The sequence below is a fragment of the Neovison vison genome, chromosome 7, assembly GCF_020171115.1.
Source record: "Neovison vison isolate M4711 chromosome 7, ASM_NN_V1, whole genome shotgun sequence".
Lineage (NCBI taxonomy): Eukaryota > Metazoa > Chordata > Mammalia > Carnivora > Mustelidae > Neogale > Neogale vison.
The window spans coordinates 155,480,064-155,499,577 of NC_058097.1; the positions used below are offsets into that span (position 1 = coordinate 155,480,064).

General features: G+C 41.4%; 1 protein-coding gene across 1 annotated transcript in view; it reads left to right on the forward strand.

Moving 5' to 3' along the window:
• The first annotated feature begins 1,340 nt into the window (after positions 1–1,340).
• ZNF215 (zinc finger protein 215) overlaps positions 1,341–19,514 on the forward strand; it is a 34,100-nt gene continuing 15,926 nt past the window's right edge. The window contains exons 1-2 of the mRNA XM_044258740.1: positions 1,341–1,566; positions 16,381–16,949. Coding sequence (XP_044114675.1) covers positions 16,571–16,949 — 379 coding nt within the window. The 5' untranslated portion in view covers positions 1,341–1,566; positions 16,381–16,570. The remainder of the gene's footprint in view (positions 1,567–16,380; positions 16,950–19,514) is intronic.

Genomic DNA, 19,514 nt, shown 5'->3' on the forward strand with positions numbered 1-19,514 from the left:
TTTCTCTGTATTTTTTCTTAAAGAAATACAGATAGCTTTTAATTCAGAATATCTGGATGTCATGATGCTACATGGAAATGGAGTTGTAGCAAACGATCTCGTGCATCTCAAGGATCAAGTCCCAGAAAGCTTCAGAGTCCTTTATCTTTTCAGTGAAAGTCATACATTGAGAGAAACCTTACAAGTTGTTCTGTTAAAAAATATCTGGAGCGTTGGTGAAGCGACTGCAACTTGACAATTACCCTGTTCGGTTACACAGCAGTCAGTGCTTCAGTGCACCTGTGAAGGCATATGGTCAGAAACATTGAATCTATAAGGTTTGAGAGAAAGGCTGCTCATCCTCCTTCCTACTTTGTGCCTTTTCCATTTCTCTGCTCTTTAATTGGCCGTAGAACATGTTTGAGACTAATTTACTGGCAACCTTACAAGTTAAAGTTTTGATTTTGTCTGGCTTTAGTATGACTCGTATAAAGGTCATCCTCATCACATACAATTCATAGCACACACCCTATCCCCAGTCTTGGAAAATATCATCCATAATTCTGTAATAACTTACTAATGGCCCTCTGAATATTGAAGCATAAGAAGAGGAGGTCAGCAAAAAAACATCTACTTCCCTTATTGTTTTAGCTTGTTTAACTCGTCCTCTAGATTTAAAGCTCTGTTCCAGGGAGGCTCTTCCTGATTTACTAGACTGAGCTCTTCCTCTGGGGCTCAATCCTGGACCCTTTCCTTTTAGTATTTTCTCTTTTTCTCTTTCCTTCTGCAACGTTGTCCTCACCCATAACCTCAGCTGTCATTTACCCAGAAATAACACAAATTTTACACCGCTGGCCCGAGACACCTCGAGGCTCCAGACACCTCTATCTATATATCTACTTGATAACGCTTCTTGGATGGCACAAAGTATTTCATCCTCAACAAGCCAAAACTGAACTCATGGCCTTCCGCGAGACGTTTTACTTGGCTGCAAAACAGAAGCAATGAATGAGTGCATCAATCAGTGAAAACCACGTTTTCAACAAACCGGTATCTTTTCAAAGTTCTGCCTTGTTTTTTGGTTCCATGCAAATGGGGTGGTGGTGGCACCGAGAAGGTGGGGGAAGATGTTGGCCCGTTCTCCCTGATGGGATGGGGGAAGCTAAGCCTGTTTGATAGTCCATTCTCCCTGCCCCTCACCCTCACCTCTACCCTGACCAAGGCCCCCAACCTAGGCGTTCCTGGCACTAGGGGTGGACGCCAGTCTCCGGAGTGGGCGGGGTCTGGAGCAGGGGGCGGGACTGGAAGAAGCCCCCAGCCAGGACCGCGGACTGGAGCCGCGGGGGCTGATGGGGGTTCCTTCCATGGCGTTTGCGCGTGCGTGCCTCGGAGCCGCGCCTTGGCCTTTCTGAGACGCCGGTCGCCTGACGGCGTGTAAGGGCCGGGTGTGGCCACGGCTTTCTGGCTGTGGTGCGACTATCCACGCCGGCTTCCTCCGCCCGCGACGCCCGCGGCCCCCGCGGGTCCTGGCGGAACCGGCGCCCGGCTGTGACTGAACAGAGCCCCTGCTGCGAGCGGTGCCCGCAGGTATCACCGGGTCAGCGGGCGGTGAGGACGCGGGTGTGGGGAATGGGAAATTCCGCCGGGGTACGACGGCTGGCTCGCAGCTGGGGCGGCGCTCCGCAGTCTCTGGGGGCCCACCTGGCGGGGGGCTCGGGAGCGGGGCGGGCGCGGACTGCCGAAGGAAGTCAGGGCTCGGGAGAGCGGCGATCGACAGAGTTTAGCCGGCCCCTCTTCCATTCGGTGACGGGGCTTCCGCCTCCAGGCGCTCGACCTGGGCCCAGTGGCTTCGTCAATGGGTTAGGGAATAACTGGTATTGATCCGTCTCGGACATAAGAAGGCTGGATCGATCAGCTGGAAAAGAAAATGGAGAAGACGTCCTTCCAGCTTGCTTTCTTTCCTTACCGTTCCTACCAGTCCTCGAAACAGTGAAACTTCGCGGCATCTTTCTTACTTTCCAGACGCTTCCTTAGCAGACTGTTTTCTGTGCCCCTTAACTGCGCCAATTTCGACAGGTTCTTTTTACCACAAGCTGCCTCTCCGCGGTTTGGTGTGAACGACCCTGTCTGCCCACAGGTACTGCCGGCGCACAGCTGGCACGTGTGCAGTTTCCTCAGCGCTCTAAAGCGCTTGAACCTGTGTCACGTGGGTGGTTAACGCTCCGGATTCCAGTCACGGGCGCCTTCTGAGCCCTCCCTTCCCGCGGTCCTGGCTCCCACTCTCAGCTCTTCGTTTTCGGACCGCCACCATCGTCCTGAAGGGCGTCCTCAGTACTTCAGAGTCTAAACTCGAACCGTTCTTGACTTCATTTATTCCAGTGTGCGTCGCTCACAGACCACTGGAGCTTCTCGCAGTCACAGCCATTCCTTGGACCTTCTATCATCCAGACTGTCCCTTTTGGAAATCCTCCTCAGAGATGTCCTCCTGAACATCTCTGTCCTCCTAGTACTATAATTACTGATACCGAGTGAGGTATTAATTTATATTTTAAGGTATAAATTCCCAGTATATTTTCTTGCTTTTTCTCACTTTGAGTTGAATGTTTAATTCATTTCATTCTTGCTTAAATATGGTTGTAAGTCTTTGACATTGCCTAACGGTGGAACTTAAGCTGTGCTCTATGGATTTTGATGTCCAATGTTTTTATTGGTTTTCATTTGAGTTGTACTTTGATGCAAAGTTTAAGTTTCAAATTAGTTGAGAATGTTTTTTACTTGTGTTAAATTCTAGGTTTCGTTCTGATAGTAAGTGTGGTTCGTAGCACTGGTAGATACTTTGTATTTGAGGGTTTTTGTAAGTGATATAGTAACTTTTGTAAACATTTTCATAGCTGCTGAAATAGAAACTGCATTGTCGTGTTTTACATATCACTAAGCACATTTCATGTATACCATATTATTACTTAATTTTAGTTTATGTGTTTAGGATTTAGAAAGTTGCCTTAGTCTGTCCCATTTCCTGGGGGTGGGGGAGAGTGTTGATTTCATCTTTTGTTTTCTGAGGATTTTGCAATAAATACATTCTAATTATGTTATTGGTACATTTAACAAGTTTATTTGATTATAAGTTGTACCTTCAGTCATTTAAAGTTTCCTTTTCATCTACTTTCATGCGTTTGTGCTTTTAAATCATTATATGCCTGCATAATTGTTTATTTTTTTTAAGATTTTATTTATTTATGTGACAGAGAGAGAGATCACAAGTAGGCGGAGAGGCTGGCAGAGAGAGAAGGGGAAGCAGGCTCCCTGCTGATCAGAGAGCCAGATAATGTGGCCATACCATCGCAGGACGCGGGAATCATGACCTGTGCTGAAGGCAGAGCCTTTAACTCACTGAGCCATCCAGGCGCCCCTATATATTATGTTTTAAATCATCCCTTAATTTTCCTCTTTCCAGTTCTTTTGTTTTGTATGGCAAATTTCTGTGTTTATACAGTGAAATTATTTGTCCAGTACATTGACTATTACAGTGGATATCATTGTTACTATTTCTACCTTTAATTTTTTAAGTTTCTGTGCTTCCTTGGTGTTTCATTTTATTTTTATCATTTGCCTGTGAGCTTTTTTTCCTTCTTTCTCCCTTGAGAGTAATTTAAAAAGTGGGCATATAGTTTATTCTTTGGTGGGACCCCATGATACCTCTGTAGCACTTTGAAACTTTTTTTTTCTTTTTTCTTTTTTAATGAACCATGCTTTCCATAGGCTTAGAGAAGATTTGTGTTGAATCTCAAAATCTTCCTTCACTTGATACACTTAGTTCTATGTCTGGTGGAGATATAATGGGGGTACTAATGAGTGTATAAATGGTGCCAATACATCTGTACAAGATGGCGAATGGAGAGAAACAGTTTTTAAGAAATTGTAGAAAACAATTTTAATTTGCTTTTCACCATAAGATTTTGTTCTCCCTTATCTCAGCATTTTGGAAGAGGCTTTTAGATTTGTCTAGCATATCACTGGTTCAATGAAGTATCCCTTTTTGTTCTTTACTCCTTCCAATCAAGATTGCCAGTCTCTTTTTTTTTTTTTTAAGATTTTATTTATTTACTTGACAGAGAGAAAGAGAAAGATCACAAGTAGGCAGAGAGAGGGGGAAGTAGGCTCCCCGCCAAGCAGAGAGCCCGGCATGGGGCTTGATCCCAGAACCCTAAGATCGTGACCCGAGCTGAAGGCAGAGGCTTAACCCACTGAGCCACCCAGGTGCCCCAAGATTGCCTGTCTCTTAAACCATTTTAGAATTTACCTTAATCTCATCCTATTTTACTAAATGGCTCCCTAATTCTGTTTCACAAATTTACCACACATCCTTTTGAATCTCTATACATCAGGCAAGTGTCTTTTAATTTTTTTATAAAAATTTTATTTTACAACAATTTCAGACTTAAAGAAAAATTGAGAATATAGTACAAAGTGTTTGCATATACCACATACCCATTTCCCTGATTAGTAACAAATCAGTATGTTAATTAGATCTAATTAACAGATATAATTAACATACTGAATTAGATAACAAGTCCATACTTAAATCATACTTCTTTGATTTTTGCCTAATGTCCTTTTTCTGATTCAGCATCCCACCCAGGATGTCATATTACATTTAGTTGTCATATCTCTTTAGGGTCGACTTTGCTGTGACAGTTTCTGAGACTTGTTTTTAATGACCTTTATAGTTTTGAGGAGTACTGGTCAGGTATACTGTAGGAAACCCATCTATTAGAATTTGTTAGAATTTCTCATGATTAGACTGGGGTTGTGGGTTTGGGGAAGGCAAATCTTTCTACCACATCGTCTCAGAGGGGCACACTGTAACATGACCTGTCATTATTGATGTTAACTTTGATCACATGGCTGACGTATATTTTTTAGGTTTCTCCACTATAAATTTATTCTTTTTCCTTCTTCCCATATTTACTCTGGAAGGGATTCACTATGCAGAGCCCAATCTCAAGGGATGGAGAGTTAGGCTCCTCCTCCTGGAGGGCTGAGTATCTACACAAATTATTTGGAATTCTGCATGAGAGATTGGTCTTTTTTTTCCCCCATTTATTTATTGGTTGAGTCAGTCATGTATATTAGTGTAGCTTATGGGTATTAATGTTTATAGTTTCAGTTATTGCTCATATTGTTTCAGCTTTGGCCATTGATGGCTCTTTCCTTTGGCTCCTCTTTACCTTGTACATTCCCCAGTAAGTGGTTTTTGAGCTCTTATCTATTTTCAAGCACTTCAAGATGCTCCAAGCCCACCATATGTGTGTGTGTGTGTGTGTGTATTTTTTTTTTTTTTTTTTTTTTGAGAGAATGAGAAGGCAGAAGGCAGGGAGAGGGACAGAGGGAGAGGCAGAGGGAGAAGGATTCCCCTCCCCCCCAAGCCAGGAACCTGGTGTGGAGCTCTATTCTAGGACCCGGAGATCATGACCTGAGCCAAATGCAGACACCTAACCAACTGAACCACCGAGGCACCCTCATCTTGTATATTTCTTGCTCCAGTTCTAGAATAAGTCATTTCTCCATGGAGCCACGGTTCCTTGTATTGAAGAATGGTATTAAAATCTGAGATCTGGGAAACCCTTGACCCCCTTTACCCATTCCTCCCACCTACCACTCTTCTCTCCAACTACCAGGTTGTTCTCTGAACTTCTATTTTTGTTTAAGATTACACATATAAGAAAAATCATACAGTATTTTTCTTTCTCTGACTTTATTCCACATCATAATTCCCTTAAAGTATATCATGTTGTTGCAAATCATAAGATTTTATTCTTTTTATAGCTGAATAATATTCCTCTGTGTGTGTGTGTGTGTTTATCCATTCATCTATTGATGGACATTTAGGTTGTTTTCATATCTTGGCTATTGTAAACAGTGCTGCAGTGAACATGAGGGTGTGTATATCTTTCCCAGTTAGTGTTTTCATTTTCTTTGGATAAATACCCAGAAGTGGAGTTGCTGGATATAGGGTAGTTCTATTTTACTGTTGTTTTTTTTTTTTTTTTTTTTTCCCAATTTATTTATTTTCAGAAAAACAGTATTCATTATTTTTTCACCACACCCAGTGCTCCATGCAAGCTGTGCCCTCTATAATACCCACCACCTGGTACCCCAACCTCCCACCCCCCCGCCACTTCAAACCCCTCAGACTGTTTTTCAGAGTCCATAGTCTCTCATGGTTCACCTCCCCTTCCAATTTACCCAAATTCCCTACTACTCTCTAACGCCCCTTGTCCTCCATGCTATTGGTTATGCTCCACAAATGAGTGAAACCATATGATAATTGACTCTCTCTGCTTGACTGATTTCACTCAGCAGAATCTCTTCCAGTCCCGTCCATGTTGCTACAAAAGTTGGATATTCGTCCTTTCTGATGGAGGCATAATACTCCATAGTGTATATGGACCACATCTTCCTTATCCATTCATCCGTTGAAGGGCATCTTGGTTCTTTCCATAGTTTGGCGACTGTGGCCATTGCTGCTATAAACATTGGGGTACAGATGGCCCTTCTTTTCACGACATCTGTATCTTTGGGGTAAATACCCAGGAGTGCAATTGCAGGGTCGTAGGGAAGCTCTATTTTTAATTTCTTGAGGAATCTCCACACTGTTCTCCAAAGAGGCTGCACCAACTTGCATTCCCACCAACAGTGTAAGAGGGTTCCCCTTTCTCCACATCCTCTCCAACACATGTTGTTTCCTGTTTTGTTAATTTTGGCCATTCTAACTGGTGTAAGGTGATATCTCAATGTGGTTTTAATTTGAATCTCCCTGAGGGCTAATGATGATGAGCATTTTTTCATGTGTCTGATAGCCATTTGTATTTCTTGATTGGAGAAGTGTCTGTTCATATCTTCTGCCCATTTTTTGATGTGTTTGTCTGTTTCGTGTGGGTTGAGTTTGAGGAGTTCATTATAGATCCTGGATATCAACCTTTTGTCTGTACTGTCATTTGCAAATATCTTCTCCCATTCCGTGGGTTGCCTCTTTGTTTTTTTGACTGTTTCCTTTGCTGTGCAGAAGCTTTTGATTTTGATGAAGTCCCAGAAGTCTATTTTCGCTTTTGTTTCCTTTGCCTTTGGAGACGTATCTTGAAAGAAGTTGCTGTGGCTGATATCGAAGAGATTACTGCCTATGTTCTCCTCTAAGATTCTGATAGATTCCTGTCTCACGTTGAGGTCTTTTATCCATTTTGAGTTGATCTTTGTGTACGGTGTAAGAGAATGGTCGAGTTTCATTCTTCTACATATAGCTGTCCAGTTTTCCCAGCACCATTTATTGAAGAGACTGTCTTTTTTCCACTGTATATTTTTTCCTGTTTTGTCGAAGATTAATTGACCATAGAGTTGAGGGTCCATATCAGGGCTCTCTACTCTGTTCCACTGGTCTATGTGTCTGTTTTTATGCCAGTACCATGCTGTCTTGGTGATCACAGCTTTGTAATAAAGCTTGAAATCAGGTAAGGTGATGCCGCCAGCTTTATTTTTGTTTTTCAACGTTTCCTTAGCGATTCGGGGTCTCTTCTGATTCCATACAAATTTTTGGATTATTTGCTCCAGCTCTTTGAAGAATGCCGGTGGAATTTTGATCGGAATGGCATTAAAAGTATAGATTGCTCTAGGCAGTATAGACATTTTAACAATGTTTATTCTTCCGATCCAAGAGCATGGAATGGTCTTCCATCTTTTTGTGTCTTCTTCAATTTCTTTCATGAGTGTTCTATAGTTCCTCAAGTATAGATCCTTTACCTCTTTAGTTAGGTTTATTCCCAGGTATCTTATGGTTCTTGGTGCTATAGTAAATGGAATCGATTCTCTAATTTCCCTTTCTGTATTTTCCTTGTTAGTGTATAAGAAAGCCACTGATTTCTGCACATTGACTTTGTATCCTGCCACGCTGCTGAATTGCTGTATGAGTTCTAGTAGTTTGGGGGTGGAGTCTTTTGGGTTTTCCATATAAAGAATCATGTCATCTGCGAAGAGAGAGAGTTTGACTTCTTCATTACCAATTTGGATACCTTTTATTTCTCTCTGTTGTCTGATTGCTGTTGCTAGGACTTCTAATACTATGTTGAACAAGAGTGGTGAAAGTGGGCATCCTTGTCTTGTTCCTGATCTCAACGGGAAGGCTGCAAGCTTTTTCCCATTGAGGATGATATTTGCTGTGGGTCTTTCATAGATAGATTTGATGAGGTTCAGGAATGTTCCCTCTATCCCTATACTTTGAAGCGTTTTAATCAGGAACGGATGTTGGATTTTGTCAAATGCTTTTTCTGCATCAATTGAGAGGACCATGTGGTTCTTCTCTCTTCTCCTATTAATTTGTTGTATCACATTGATTGATTTACGAATGTTGAACCATCCTTGTAGCCCAGGGATGAATCCCACCTGATCATGGTGGATAATCTTTTTAATGTGTTGTTGGATCCTGTTGGCTAGGATCTTGTTGAGAATCTTAGCATCCATATTCATCAGTGATATTGGTCTGAAATTCTCCTTTTTGGTATGGTCCTTGCCTGGTTTGGGGATCAGGGTAATGCTGGCTTCATAGAAAGAGTCTGGAAGTTTTCCTTCTGCTTCAATTTTTTGAAACAGCTTCAGGAGAATAGGTGTTATTTCTTCTTGGAAGGTTTGGTAGAATTCCCCAGGGAATCCGTCAGGTCCTGGGCTCTTGTTTTTTGGGAGATTTTTGATCACTGCTTCAATCTCGTTATTAGATATCGGTCTATTCAGGTTGTCGATTTCTTCCTGGTTCAATTTTGGTAGTTTATATTTTTCCAGGAATGCATCCATTTCATCAAGGTTGCTAAGCTTATTGGCATATAACTGTTCGTAGTAACTTCTGATGATTGTTTCTACTTCCTTGGTGTTAGTTGTGATCTCTCCCCTTTCATTCATAATTTTATGAATTTGGGATTTCTCTCTTTTCTTTTGGATTAGTGTAGCCAGTGGCTTATCGATCTTATTGATTCTTTCAAAAAACCAGCTTCTAGTTTCATTGATACGTTCTACTGTATCTCTGGTTTCTCCCTCATTGATCTCAGCTCTAATCTTGATGATTTTCTTCTTATGTGTGGAGTTGGTTTGATTTGTTGTTGATCCTCCAGTTCTTTAAGGTGTAGAGACAGCTGGTGTGTTCTGGATTTTTCAATTTTTTTGAGCAAGGCTTGGATGGCTATATATTTTCCCCTTAGGACCGCCTTTGCTGTATCCCATAGGTTTTGGACCGAAGTGTCTTCATTCTCATTGGTTTCCATGAATTGTTTCAGTTCTTCTTTGATCTCCTGGTTGATCCAAGCATTCTTAAGCAAGGTGGTCTTTAGCTTCCAGGTGTTTGAGTTCCTTCGGAACTTTTCCTTGTGATTGAGCTCCAGTTTCAAAGCATTGTGATCTGAGAATATGCAGGGAATAATCTCAGTCTTTTGGTATCGGCTGAGTCCTGATTTGTGACCCAGTATGTGGTCTATTCTGGAGAAGGTTCCGTGTGCACTTGAGAAGAATGAGTATTCTGCTGTTTTAGGGTGGAATGTTCTGTATATATCTATGAGGTCCATCTGGTCCAATGTGTCGTTCAATGCTCTTGTTTCTTTATTGATTTTCTGCTTCGATGATCTGTCTAATTCTGAAAGAGGCGTGTTAAGATCACCTACGATTAGTGTATTCATATCAATATGACTCTTTATCTTGATTAACAGTTTTCTTAAGTAATTGGCTGCTCCCATATTGGGAGCATAGATATTTACAATTGTTAGATCATCTTGGTGGATAGTCCCTTTAAGGATTATGTAGTGTCCTTCTGTATCTCTGACTACAGTCTTTAGTTTGAAGTCTAATTTATCTGATATGAGAATCGCTACCCCAGCCTTCTTTTGAGTCCCATTGGCATGAAAGATGCTTCTCCACCCCTTCACTTTCAGTCTGCGTGTATCTTTAGGTTCAAAATGGGTCTCTTGTAGACAGCATATGGATGGGTCCTGTCGTTTTATCCAATCTGCAACCCTGTGCCGTTTTATGGGTGCATTGAGGCCATTCACATTGAGAGTGATTATTGATAGATACGTTTTTATTGACATCGAGTTACCTTTGAAGTCTTTCTTTCTGTAGACTGTCTCTATATTTCTGTTCAATGCTATTCTTGGGATTTTTCCTCTTTTATAGAACCCCCCTTAATATTTCCTGCAGTATCGGCTTGGTGGTTGCATAGTCTTTTAAGTCTTGCCGGTCTTGGAAACTCTTTATCTCTCCATCCATTTTGAATGTCAGTCTTGCTGGATAAAGTATTCTTGGCTGCATGTTCTTCTCATTTAGTGCCCTGAATATATCTTGCCAGCCTCTTCTGGCTTGCCAAGTCTCTGTGGACAGGTCTGACGTTATTCTGATGGGCTTCCCTCTGTAAGTAAGGAGCCTCTTTGCCCTGGCGGCTTTCAAGAGATTATACCTACAATTATAATTTCTCAATTTGACTATCAGGTGTCGTGATGTTTTTTTGGAGTGTATAATCTTGGGTGGAGACCGTTCAGCCTCTAGTACATGAACGCTGGTTTCATTCGCGAGATTCGGAAAGTTTTCATGAAGGACTTGTTCCACGACATCTTCTAGACTTCTTTCTTTCTCCTCCCCTTCAGGAATTCCAATAATTCTGACGTTGGAACGCTTCATGGCATCACTTATTTCCCTAATTCTGCTTTCGTGGGATCTAAGCTGTTTGTTCCAGGCTTCCTCCTGATCCTTTCTCTCTATCTGTTTGTCTTCCAGATCACTAATTCTATCTTCTGTCTCAGTTACCCTAGCTTTGAGAGAGTTTAGATTGGATTGGAACTCATTGAGAGCATTGTGGACCTCCTCCCTGGTAGCTTTAAGCTCCGCCCTAACATTGTGAACATCCTGTCTGGTCGCTTTCAGTTCGGCTCTAATCAATTCTGTTTGGTCATCCATGGCTTTCTCCAACCTAGCTATTGCCTGGATAATTGTTAGCCTGAATTCTCTTTCCGACATATTGTCTATGTTGATAGCCGTTAGCTCTGTTGCGGAAGGTCCATCCTCTGTATTTTTCTTCTGTTGGGCATTCCTCCTCCTAGTCATTTTGGTGGGAGAAGACTGAACAGATGTAGCTGGATGTATCAACTCTGGTGCAGTCAAGGTGCACCCTGGAACACTTCCTGATCTCCGTCTCAGAAGCCTCAGTCTGGGTGCAGAAGCTGAATAAATTCCCCCTTGGATGCTGGCAGTGCAGGTTCCAAGTTAAAGACCCTGGGGGCGCAGGATCTTTTGCTCGTCCCCAAAGCCAAGGCAGTGGCGGCTGTCTGGGAGCTCCTGACCGCCAGAGAGGTTCCAAGCAGAGATCGCACACTGAGATTTTGCCGCCGGCCGGGGCTGGGAGTGCCCGGCTTGCGCGCACCTCTTTTCAGAGGCGGCTGTGGGTCGGGCGCGCGTCTGGGGCACTGAGAACGGGGCGCTGGTCCGTAAGCTGCAGGCTGGGCTTTTGTGGGCCTCTGTCCGGGGAAGAGTTTCGCGGGCGCGAGGCTTAGACTTTGAAACAATGGCCCGGGTCAAGAAGCGCCCCAGGGCCTTAGAAACCCAGGAGAGCTGGAGCGACGTGCATGCGCATCTCAAGCTTTGTGGTAGGGCTAGCGCGCGTTCTGCAGACCGGCTCCCATCCCCTCACAGGAGCCGGAACCCCGCGCTCCTGGGCACGCTGGCGGCTTAGGGACCAGGAGCCGGTTTCTCCGCCGCACTCTCTCTGCCTCCGCGCCGGGGAGGCTGTCTGGGACCGGGGACTCAAGCCCCTGTCCCTAGCCGCCCCGATTCCCACAGTTTGCCCCCGCGATCCTTTGCTCTTTTGGAGTGCTTTCAACCAGTCTCCGAGTTAATGCTGGTCCCCAGACGCAGGGCACTCTCGCTCGTATCGGGGTATTACTTTTGCACCGGTCGCCTCTGGTGGCTCCCTCCCCCTTTTGTTTATCTTCCGATATCAGTCCGCCGTTCCCATTCCGCTTTACCTGCTCACTGGCGTCTTCTGCCCCTGTAGAGATCCAGACGTGTATAATTCTGATCTCAGGCTGATTTCATGGGTGATCAGAGTTCTTTGGTAGGTAATCAGCTCACTTTGGGGTACCAGCTGAAAAGACGCCTCTTCCTAGTACCCCGCCATCTTGTCCCCCCCCCTCTATTTTACTGTTTTAAGGAACCTCCACACTGTTCCAGAGTGGTTGTACCAATTGACACCGCCATCAACAGTGTACAAGGGTTCCTTTTTCTCCGTATCCTCAGCAACACTTATTATGTCTTGTCTTTTTCATAATAATCATTCTTGCAGGTGTGGGGTGATGCCTTATTTTGGTCTTGATTTGGTTTTGCTTGATGATCATGATGTTGAGCATATTTTATGTATCTGTTGGCCATCTGTATGTTTTCTTTGGAAAAATGTTCAAATGTCTTCTCTGGAAAAATATTAAAATCTTTTGCCTATTTTTAAATCAGGTTTCTTTTTTGTTATTAAGTTGTAGGAGTTCTTTATATATTTTGGATATTAATCTCTTACCAGATATGATTTGCAAATATATCTGCAAATCAGTCAATGCGATACACAACATTAAGAAAACGAAAAATAAAATCATATAATTTCAATAGATGCAGAAAAATGATTTGACAAAATTCAACATCCATTTATGATTTTTAAAAACTCAATAAAATGGATATTGATTGCATATTATCTGCCAAGAAGTGGATGAGTGTTCTTTTAATCCCTATAATTCAATCAGATAGGTATTTTTATATCCATGTTACAGTTGAGAAAACTCAGGTTTGGTTAGATAATTTGCTTAAATTCATATATGCAGTAACTAGTATAGCTGGGATTTAACCTCCTGTCAGTATGACTCCCAAGTATGTACTCTTAGTCACTGTGTATCCTCTATAGCAGGGTTTCTTTACTTTGGAATTACTGACACTTTGGGCTGGATAATTCTCCATTGTAGAGCACTGTCTTGTGCATTGTAAGATGTTTAGCAGGCTCCCTGGGCTTCTCTCAGTGGATGCCTATAAGAGCCCCTAGTTGTGACAGCTAAAACTGTCTCCAGACATTGTCAGATTTCCTCGGTATCAAATTGCTCATGAAAACCCCTGGCTTAGAGAGGCCTGATAAAATGAACGCTGAAAATTGAATTGCATCCATACTTGGAGAATTGTAAATTGGGTAAAAAGCTGTATCTGAACTTCCCTGAGTGTAATGACTCTTGTAATTTGACAAGCTCTTTGGGGAACAATGAGTGCTCTGTTCAGAGTTGTTAAAAGAGATACTGGCTCAGGGGCATCTGGGTGGCTCAGTGGGTTAAAGCCTCTACATTCTGCTCAGGTCATGATCCCAGGGTCCTGGGATCGAGTCCCACATCGGGTTTCCTCCTCTCTCTCTCTCTGCCTGCCTCTTTGCCTACTTGTGATCTCTGTCAAATAAATGAATAAAATCTTAAAAAAAAAAAAAGATACTGGCTTTTTTGGGAAGGCTTTTCAGTCCATATGCTTTTTGCACAACCTCTGTGGATCTCTTGACTTGGCTGTACCCTATAAGGACTCCCACTGAAGAACAATGCCAGTTACTCTGCTAGCAAGCTGTATTTTCTCTCCAGTGGCCTTCTGAATGAATTAGTACCAAATATGGCCATGTAGTCTTCTGAGCCTAAATGTTTAGTTGAGCCTATAACTTCCTTAGTGAACATTGCAGACTCTCCTATAGTGAGTCCTAACAAATGAAAACTCCTAATCATATTCTTGGAATGTACTTTTTTTAATTGAAGTAAAATTAGCATACAATATTAGTTTCAGGTATACAACATATTCTACAGTTCTATACAGTACTTAAAATGCTGACCACTATAAGTGTTGTTACCATCTGTCATCATAGGTTATTACAGTTTACTACCTATATTCTTTATGCTGTACTTCTCATCACTGTGACTAATTTTGTAACTGAAATTTATACTTCTTAATTCCCTTTATTTTTCATATCTCCCCACTCACCTCCACTCTGGCAACCACCATATTTAAGAGTCTTTTTGGTTTGTTTGTTCGTTCATTTGTTTTGGTTTTTAGATTCCACATGTAAGTGAAATTGTATGGTATTTATTTTTCTCTCTTATTTCACTTAGCGTAATATCCTCTAGATCCATCCCTGTTGTTGCACACAGCAAGATCTCATCCTTTTTTTTAATGGCTGAGTGATATCCCATTGTATATGTATACTACCTCTTCTTTATCCATTCATCTTGGGTTGCTTTCATATCTTAGCTATTGTAAATTCAATAAACATAGGGGTACATATATCTTTTTAAATTACTGTCTTCATTTTGTTCAGTTAAATACCCAGTGGTGAAATTACTGGATCATGTCCTATTTCTGTTTTTAATTTTTTGGAAAACCTCTGTATTGTTTTCCACAGTGGTTCCACCAGTTGACATTCCCACCAGCAGTATACAAGATTCCTTTTTCTCCACATTCTTACCAACACTTGTTATTTCTTGTCTTTTTGATACATTTTCTGACAGGTCTGAAATGATAGCTCATTGTGGTTTTGATTTGCATTTCCTGATGATTGGTGATGTTGAGCATCTTTTCATGTAGCTATCGGCCATTCATATATCTTCTTTGGGAAAATGTCTATTCAGGTCCTCTGCCCATTTTTTTGATTGAATGTGTGTGTGTGTGTGTGTGTGTGTGTGTGTGTTTCAAGTTGTATATATTCGTTATATATTTCGGATATTAACTGCCTATCAGATATGTGATTTTCAAATATATTCTCCCATTCAGTAGGTTGCCTTTTTGTTTTGTTAATGGTTTCCTTTACCATGCAAAAGTTTTTATTTTGATGTAGTCCCAATAGTTTATTTTTGTGTTTGTTTTTCTTGTTTAAGGAGACATATCCATAAATGTGTTGCTAAGGTCTCGGACATGTTGCTAATGTCCGAGAAATTACTGCCTTTATTTCTGTTATGAGTTTTATGGTTTCTGGTCTCTTATTTTATCATTTTGAGATTATTTTTGTGTATGGTGTAAGAAAGTGGTCCAGTTTCATTCTTTTGCATGTAGCTGTCCAGTTTTCCAGCACCACTTATTACAGAGACTGTCCTTTCCCCATCATGTATGCTTGCCTCACTTATTATAGATTAATTAACCATATAGGTATGGAGTTTTTTCCTGGCTCTCTAACCATTTCTTTTATTTATTTATTTATTTATTTGACAGACAGAAATCATAAGTAGGCAGAGAGAGGAAGGGAAGCAGGCTCCCCACTGAGCAGAGAGCCCAATGAGGGGCTTGATCCCAGGACCCTGGGATCATGACCTGAGCAGAAGGCAGAGGCTTTAACCAACTGAGCCACCCAGGCGCCCCTCTTTAACCATTTCTGTGTCATTGAAATGTACGTTTAGATTTTTCTCTGGCAATGAAATGACTCATATTTATTCTTTTACTTTTTTAAATAATTGTTTCTTAACTTAATTTCTAGTGGTATTCCAATTTTATTCATTTTATATAATCTTATTGATATTTTAGTGAGAATTTGTTTTTTAGGCATCACTAGTGTAAAGCCTTAATAACTTGAATATCCTTCTGAAGATGTGTTTTGCTTAGTTTTAAAGCAAAAATGTGTTGGAGCACATAGGTGGCTCTGTTGGTTAAGTGTCTGCCTTTGGCTCAGGTCATGATCCCAGGGTCCTGGGATCCAGCTCCATGTTGGGCTCCCTGATCAGCAGGGCGTCTACTTCTCCCTCTCCCTCCCACGTCCTCTGCTTGTGTTCTCTCTCTTTCTATTAAATAGACAAATAAAATTTAAAAAAAAAAAAGCAAAAATATGTTGTCACCTGGTGCAGGAAAAACCTAATTGCAATTAAATTATGAGGTTTCTTTTAAAAGGACTGTTTCATTTATCACTTTTTGTGTGATATTTGTGTTTTCTGTCTTTTTGGTGGGTGATAAGGGGAAAGAGATAGTATATTTTCTTGTTATAAAAACGGGAAACAAGGGGTATCTGTGTGGCTCAGTGGGTTAAGCCTCTGCCTTTGGCTCCGGTTTTGATCTCAGGATCCTGGGATCGGGCCCACATGGGGCTCTCTGCTCGGCAGGGAGCCTGCTTCCCTCTTCCCTTCTGCCTGCCTCTCTGTCTACTTGTGATCTCTCTCTCTGTGTCAAATAAATAGATAAAATCTTTTTAAAAAATGGGAAACAAGAATAGAATGATAACTTATAATATTTATTATACAATTTTTAAGAATATTATTTGTATTATAATATCTTTTAACACTATGCTAATATGTGTTCATTAAATATAGGTCATATTGGTGTCTTTTTTCATTCTCTCAGGTACCTGATTGTTGGCTGAAGCTCCTGGAATTTTTCTCTTATTGAGGTAGAACTTGGCTGAAATCACATTGCACATATATTGTACACAAATGCTTAGCCTAAGCCCAAGAATTACTAGAATCCTCCAGTTAGACAAATTCAAACTACAGTGGGAGTTCTGTCTAGGAAGGTGCAGCCTCTGAACAAGTTGATGGCTATCTCAAAACCTCAAAACCTGATTCAACGTGAACAAAGTGAAGTCCTGAAAGCAGAAGTGTCCTGGCAGCAGGAATCCATTCCAATCATGGAAACATACGACTCTGAGGCCTCTCGTCAAAAGTTCAGACATTTCCAGTATTTGGCAGTGTCTGGGCCTCATGAAGCCCTGTGTCAGCTCTGGGAGCTCTGTCTTCAGTGGCTAAGACCAGACGTTCATACAAAGCAGCAGATCCTAGAGCTGTTGGTGCTAGAACAGTTTCTGACAATTCTCCCTGAAGACCTCAGGACTTGGGTGAATTTACAGCATCCAAAGAACAGCAAAGAAGTGGTGTCCCTCATAGAGGAAGTGTTTGAAATGCTTAAAGATGAAGGTGAGAATGTAGAAAATTGGCAATAGAATTATTACTGTTATTATTGTATTAATATTGACCCTTATGTGAAATCAAAAAAAAAAAAAAAAAGGAAAAATTAGCTTGTACATACAGAGAACAGATTGGTTGCTGGAGGTGAAGGATGGGCAAAATGGGTGGAGGGTCACAAGTATAGAAACTTCCAGGTATAAAATAAATAAGTCATGGGGATGTAATGTACAGGATAGTGACTGTAGTCGATAATACTGTATTGCATATTTGAAAGTTGTTAAGACATTAGATCTTAAGGGGCACCTGGGTGGCTCAGTGGGTTAAAGCCTCTGCCTTCAGCTCAGATCATGATTCCAGGGCCCTGGGATCGAGCCCCACATCAGGCTCTCTGCTCCGAGGGGAGCCTGCTTCCTTCTCTCTCTGCCAGCCTCTTTGCCTACTTGTGATCCCTGTCTGTCAAATAAATAAACAAAATCTTTTTTTTTTTTTTTAAGATTTTATTTATTTATTTGACAGACAGGGATCACAAGTAGGCAGAGAGGCAAGCAGAGAGAGGGGGGGGGAAGCAGGCTCCCCGCTGAGCAGAGAGCCCGATGCAGGGCTCGATCCCAGGACCCTGGGATCACGACCTGAGCCGAAGGCAAAGGCTTTAGCCCACTGAGTCACCCAGGCGCCCCAAATAAACAAAATCTTAAAAAAAAAAAAAAAGACATTAGATCTTAAGAGCACTCATTACAAAAAAATAATTTTTATAACTATATGTGGTGACAGATGTTAACAGACTTACTTTGGTGATCATTTTGTAATATACATTAAATATTGAATCATTATGTTGTTCACCTGAAGCTAATAGAGTTGACCCATGAACAACATGGTTTTAAACTGTGTGGGTCCAATTATACATGGGTGTTTTTCAATAAATACAGCACAGTACAGTAAATGTATTTTCTCTTATGATTTCTTAACATTTTCTTTTCTCTGCCTCACTTTATGTAATACATATAAAAATATGCATTAGACTGCTCATGTTATTGGTATGGCTTCTGGTCAGTGGTAGGCTATTAGTAGTTAAGTTTTGGGGGAGTCAGAAGTTATATGCCGATTTCCAACTACTCAGGAGGTTGGTGTCCCTGACCACTCTTGTTCAAGGGTCAACTGTAGGATGTTATATGTCAATTATACGTCAGTTAAAAAGAAAAAAAAAGAACCTTAAGAAAAGAGTAACTGACACTTTCCATATGAAAAGAAATTATCTTTTTCTGAAGCTAGAGCGTGTCAAGGGCCAGATCATGAAGGACTTTACTATATCAGGATGCACAGATTTTCTTTTGTAGGAAATGAAAGTAGAGAATGAGATCTCACAGCATGGGTAGGGGAGTAAAACGATTTGATTTGCCTTTTAAAATATCATTTTGATATCAATATGGAGTAGGTGGTTGGCAAACTATGGCCACCAAACCAAAAGTTTTTGGAGATGGTGCTTTTGGAACACAGCCATGCCCACTGATTTACTTTTAGTCTATAGTTGATTTCATGCCATGAGCAGAGTTGATTGGCTGTAGCAGAGACAATATTGCCTGCAAAACCCAGAATAGTTGCTATCTGGATCTTCACAGAAAAAGTTTATCAGCGTCTTGTTTAAGGGATAGACCTGATGACTCTGAAAACAGGAAAATGAGTGAGATAGATGAGGTGTTAAAGAATGTGGGAGTATTGGGAAAACAGGAATTTGAACCTGAAGGAATTATGGGCTGCATATAAGATGTGAGTAGGGGTAAGATTTGATGTAAATGTGCATGCTCTGCCACACATGAATAGGGCACAAGTAGCAGATGTTATGGGAGGGGATTTATACAGTAGTTATGTGGCATGTTGAATTTGAGATCTCTATAGGTTTGGAAATTTACAGGTATGAATAGAAGTAGGAAAAATACATATCGTTAGGGAGCATCAGTATTTAAGGTCTGTTATAGATCTAACTGCCCATTACAGGAAATACAGAGGATGGAGGAACATGTTAAATCATATCATGGGAATGCCATTAGTAAAATCTAAACTCTGGGAAACTACAAGACAATCTAGTTTCTAAAACAATGATTTGATTTATTTATTTTTTAAAGATTTATTTATCTGACAGAGAGAGACACAGTGAAAGAGGGAACAGAAGCAGGGAGCATGAGAGAGGGAGAAGCAGGCTTCCTGCCAAGCAGGGAGCCTCATGCGGGGCTCGATCCCAGGACCCTGGGATCATGACCTGAGCCGAAGGCAGAGGCTTAAATGACTGAGCCACCCAGGCGCCCCTAATTTTATTTTTTTTTTTTAAAAGATTTTGCTTATTTAGAGAGAGCACACATGCGCAAGCAGGCAGAAAGGAAAAGAATCTCCAGCAGAGTCCATACTGAGCAGGAGCCCAACATGGGGCTCCATCTCATGAGCCTAACATGAGCCTGGGGTCATGACCTGAGCCGAAACCAAAGGTTGGACGTTTAACCAGATGAGCCACCCAGGCACCTCTCTACAACAAAATAATTTTAAGGGAGAAGTGGTGATATGGACAAGAGATTTAGAAATTAA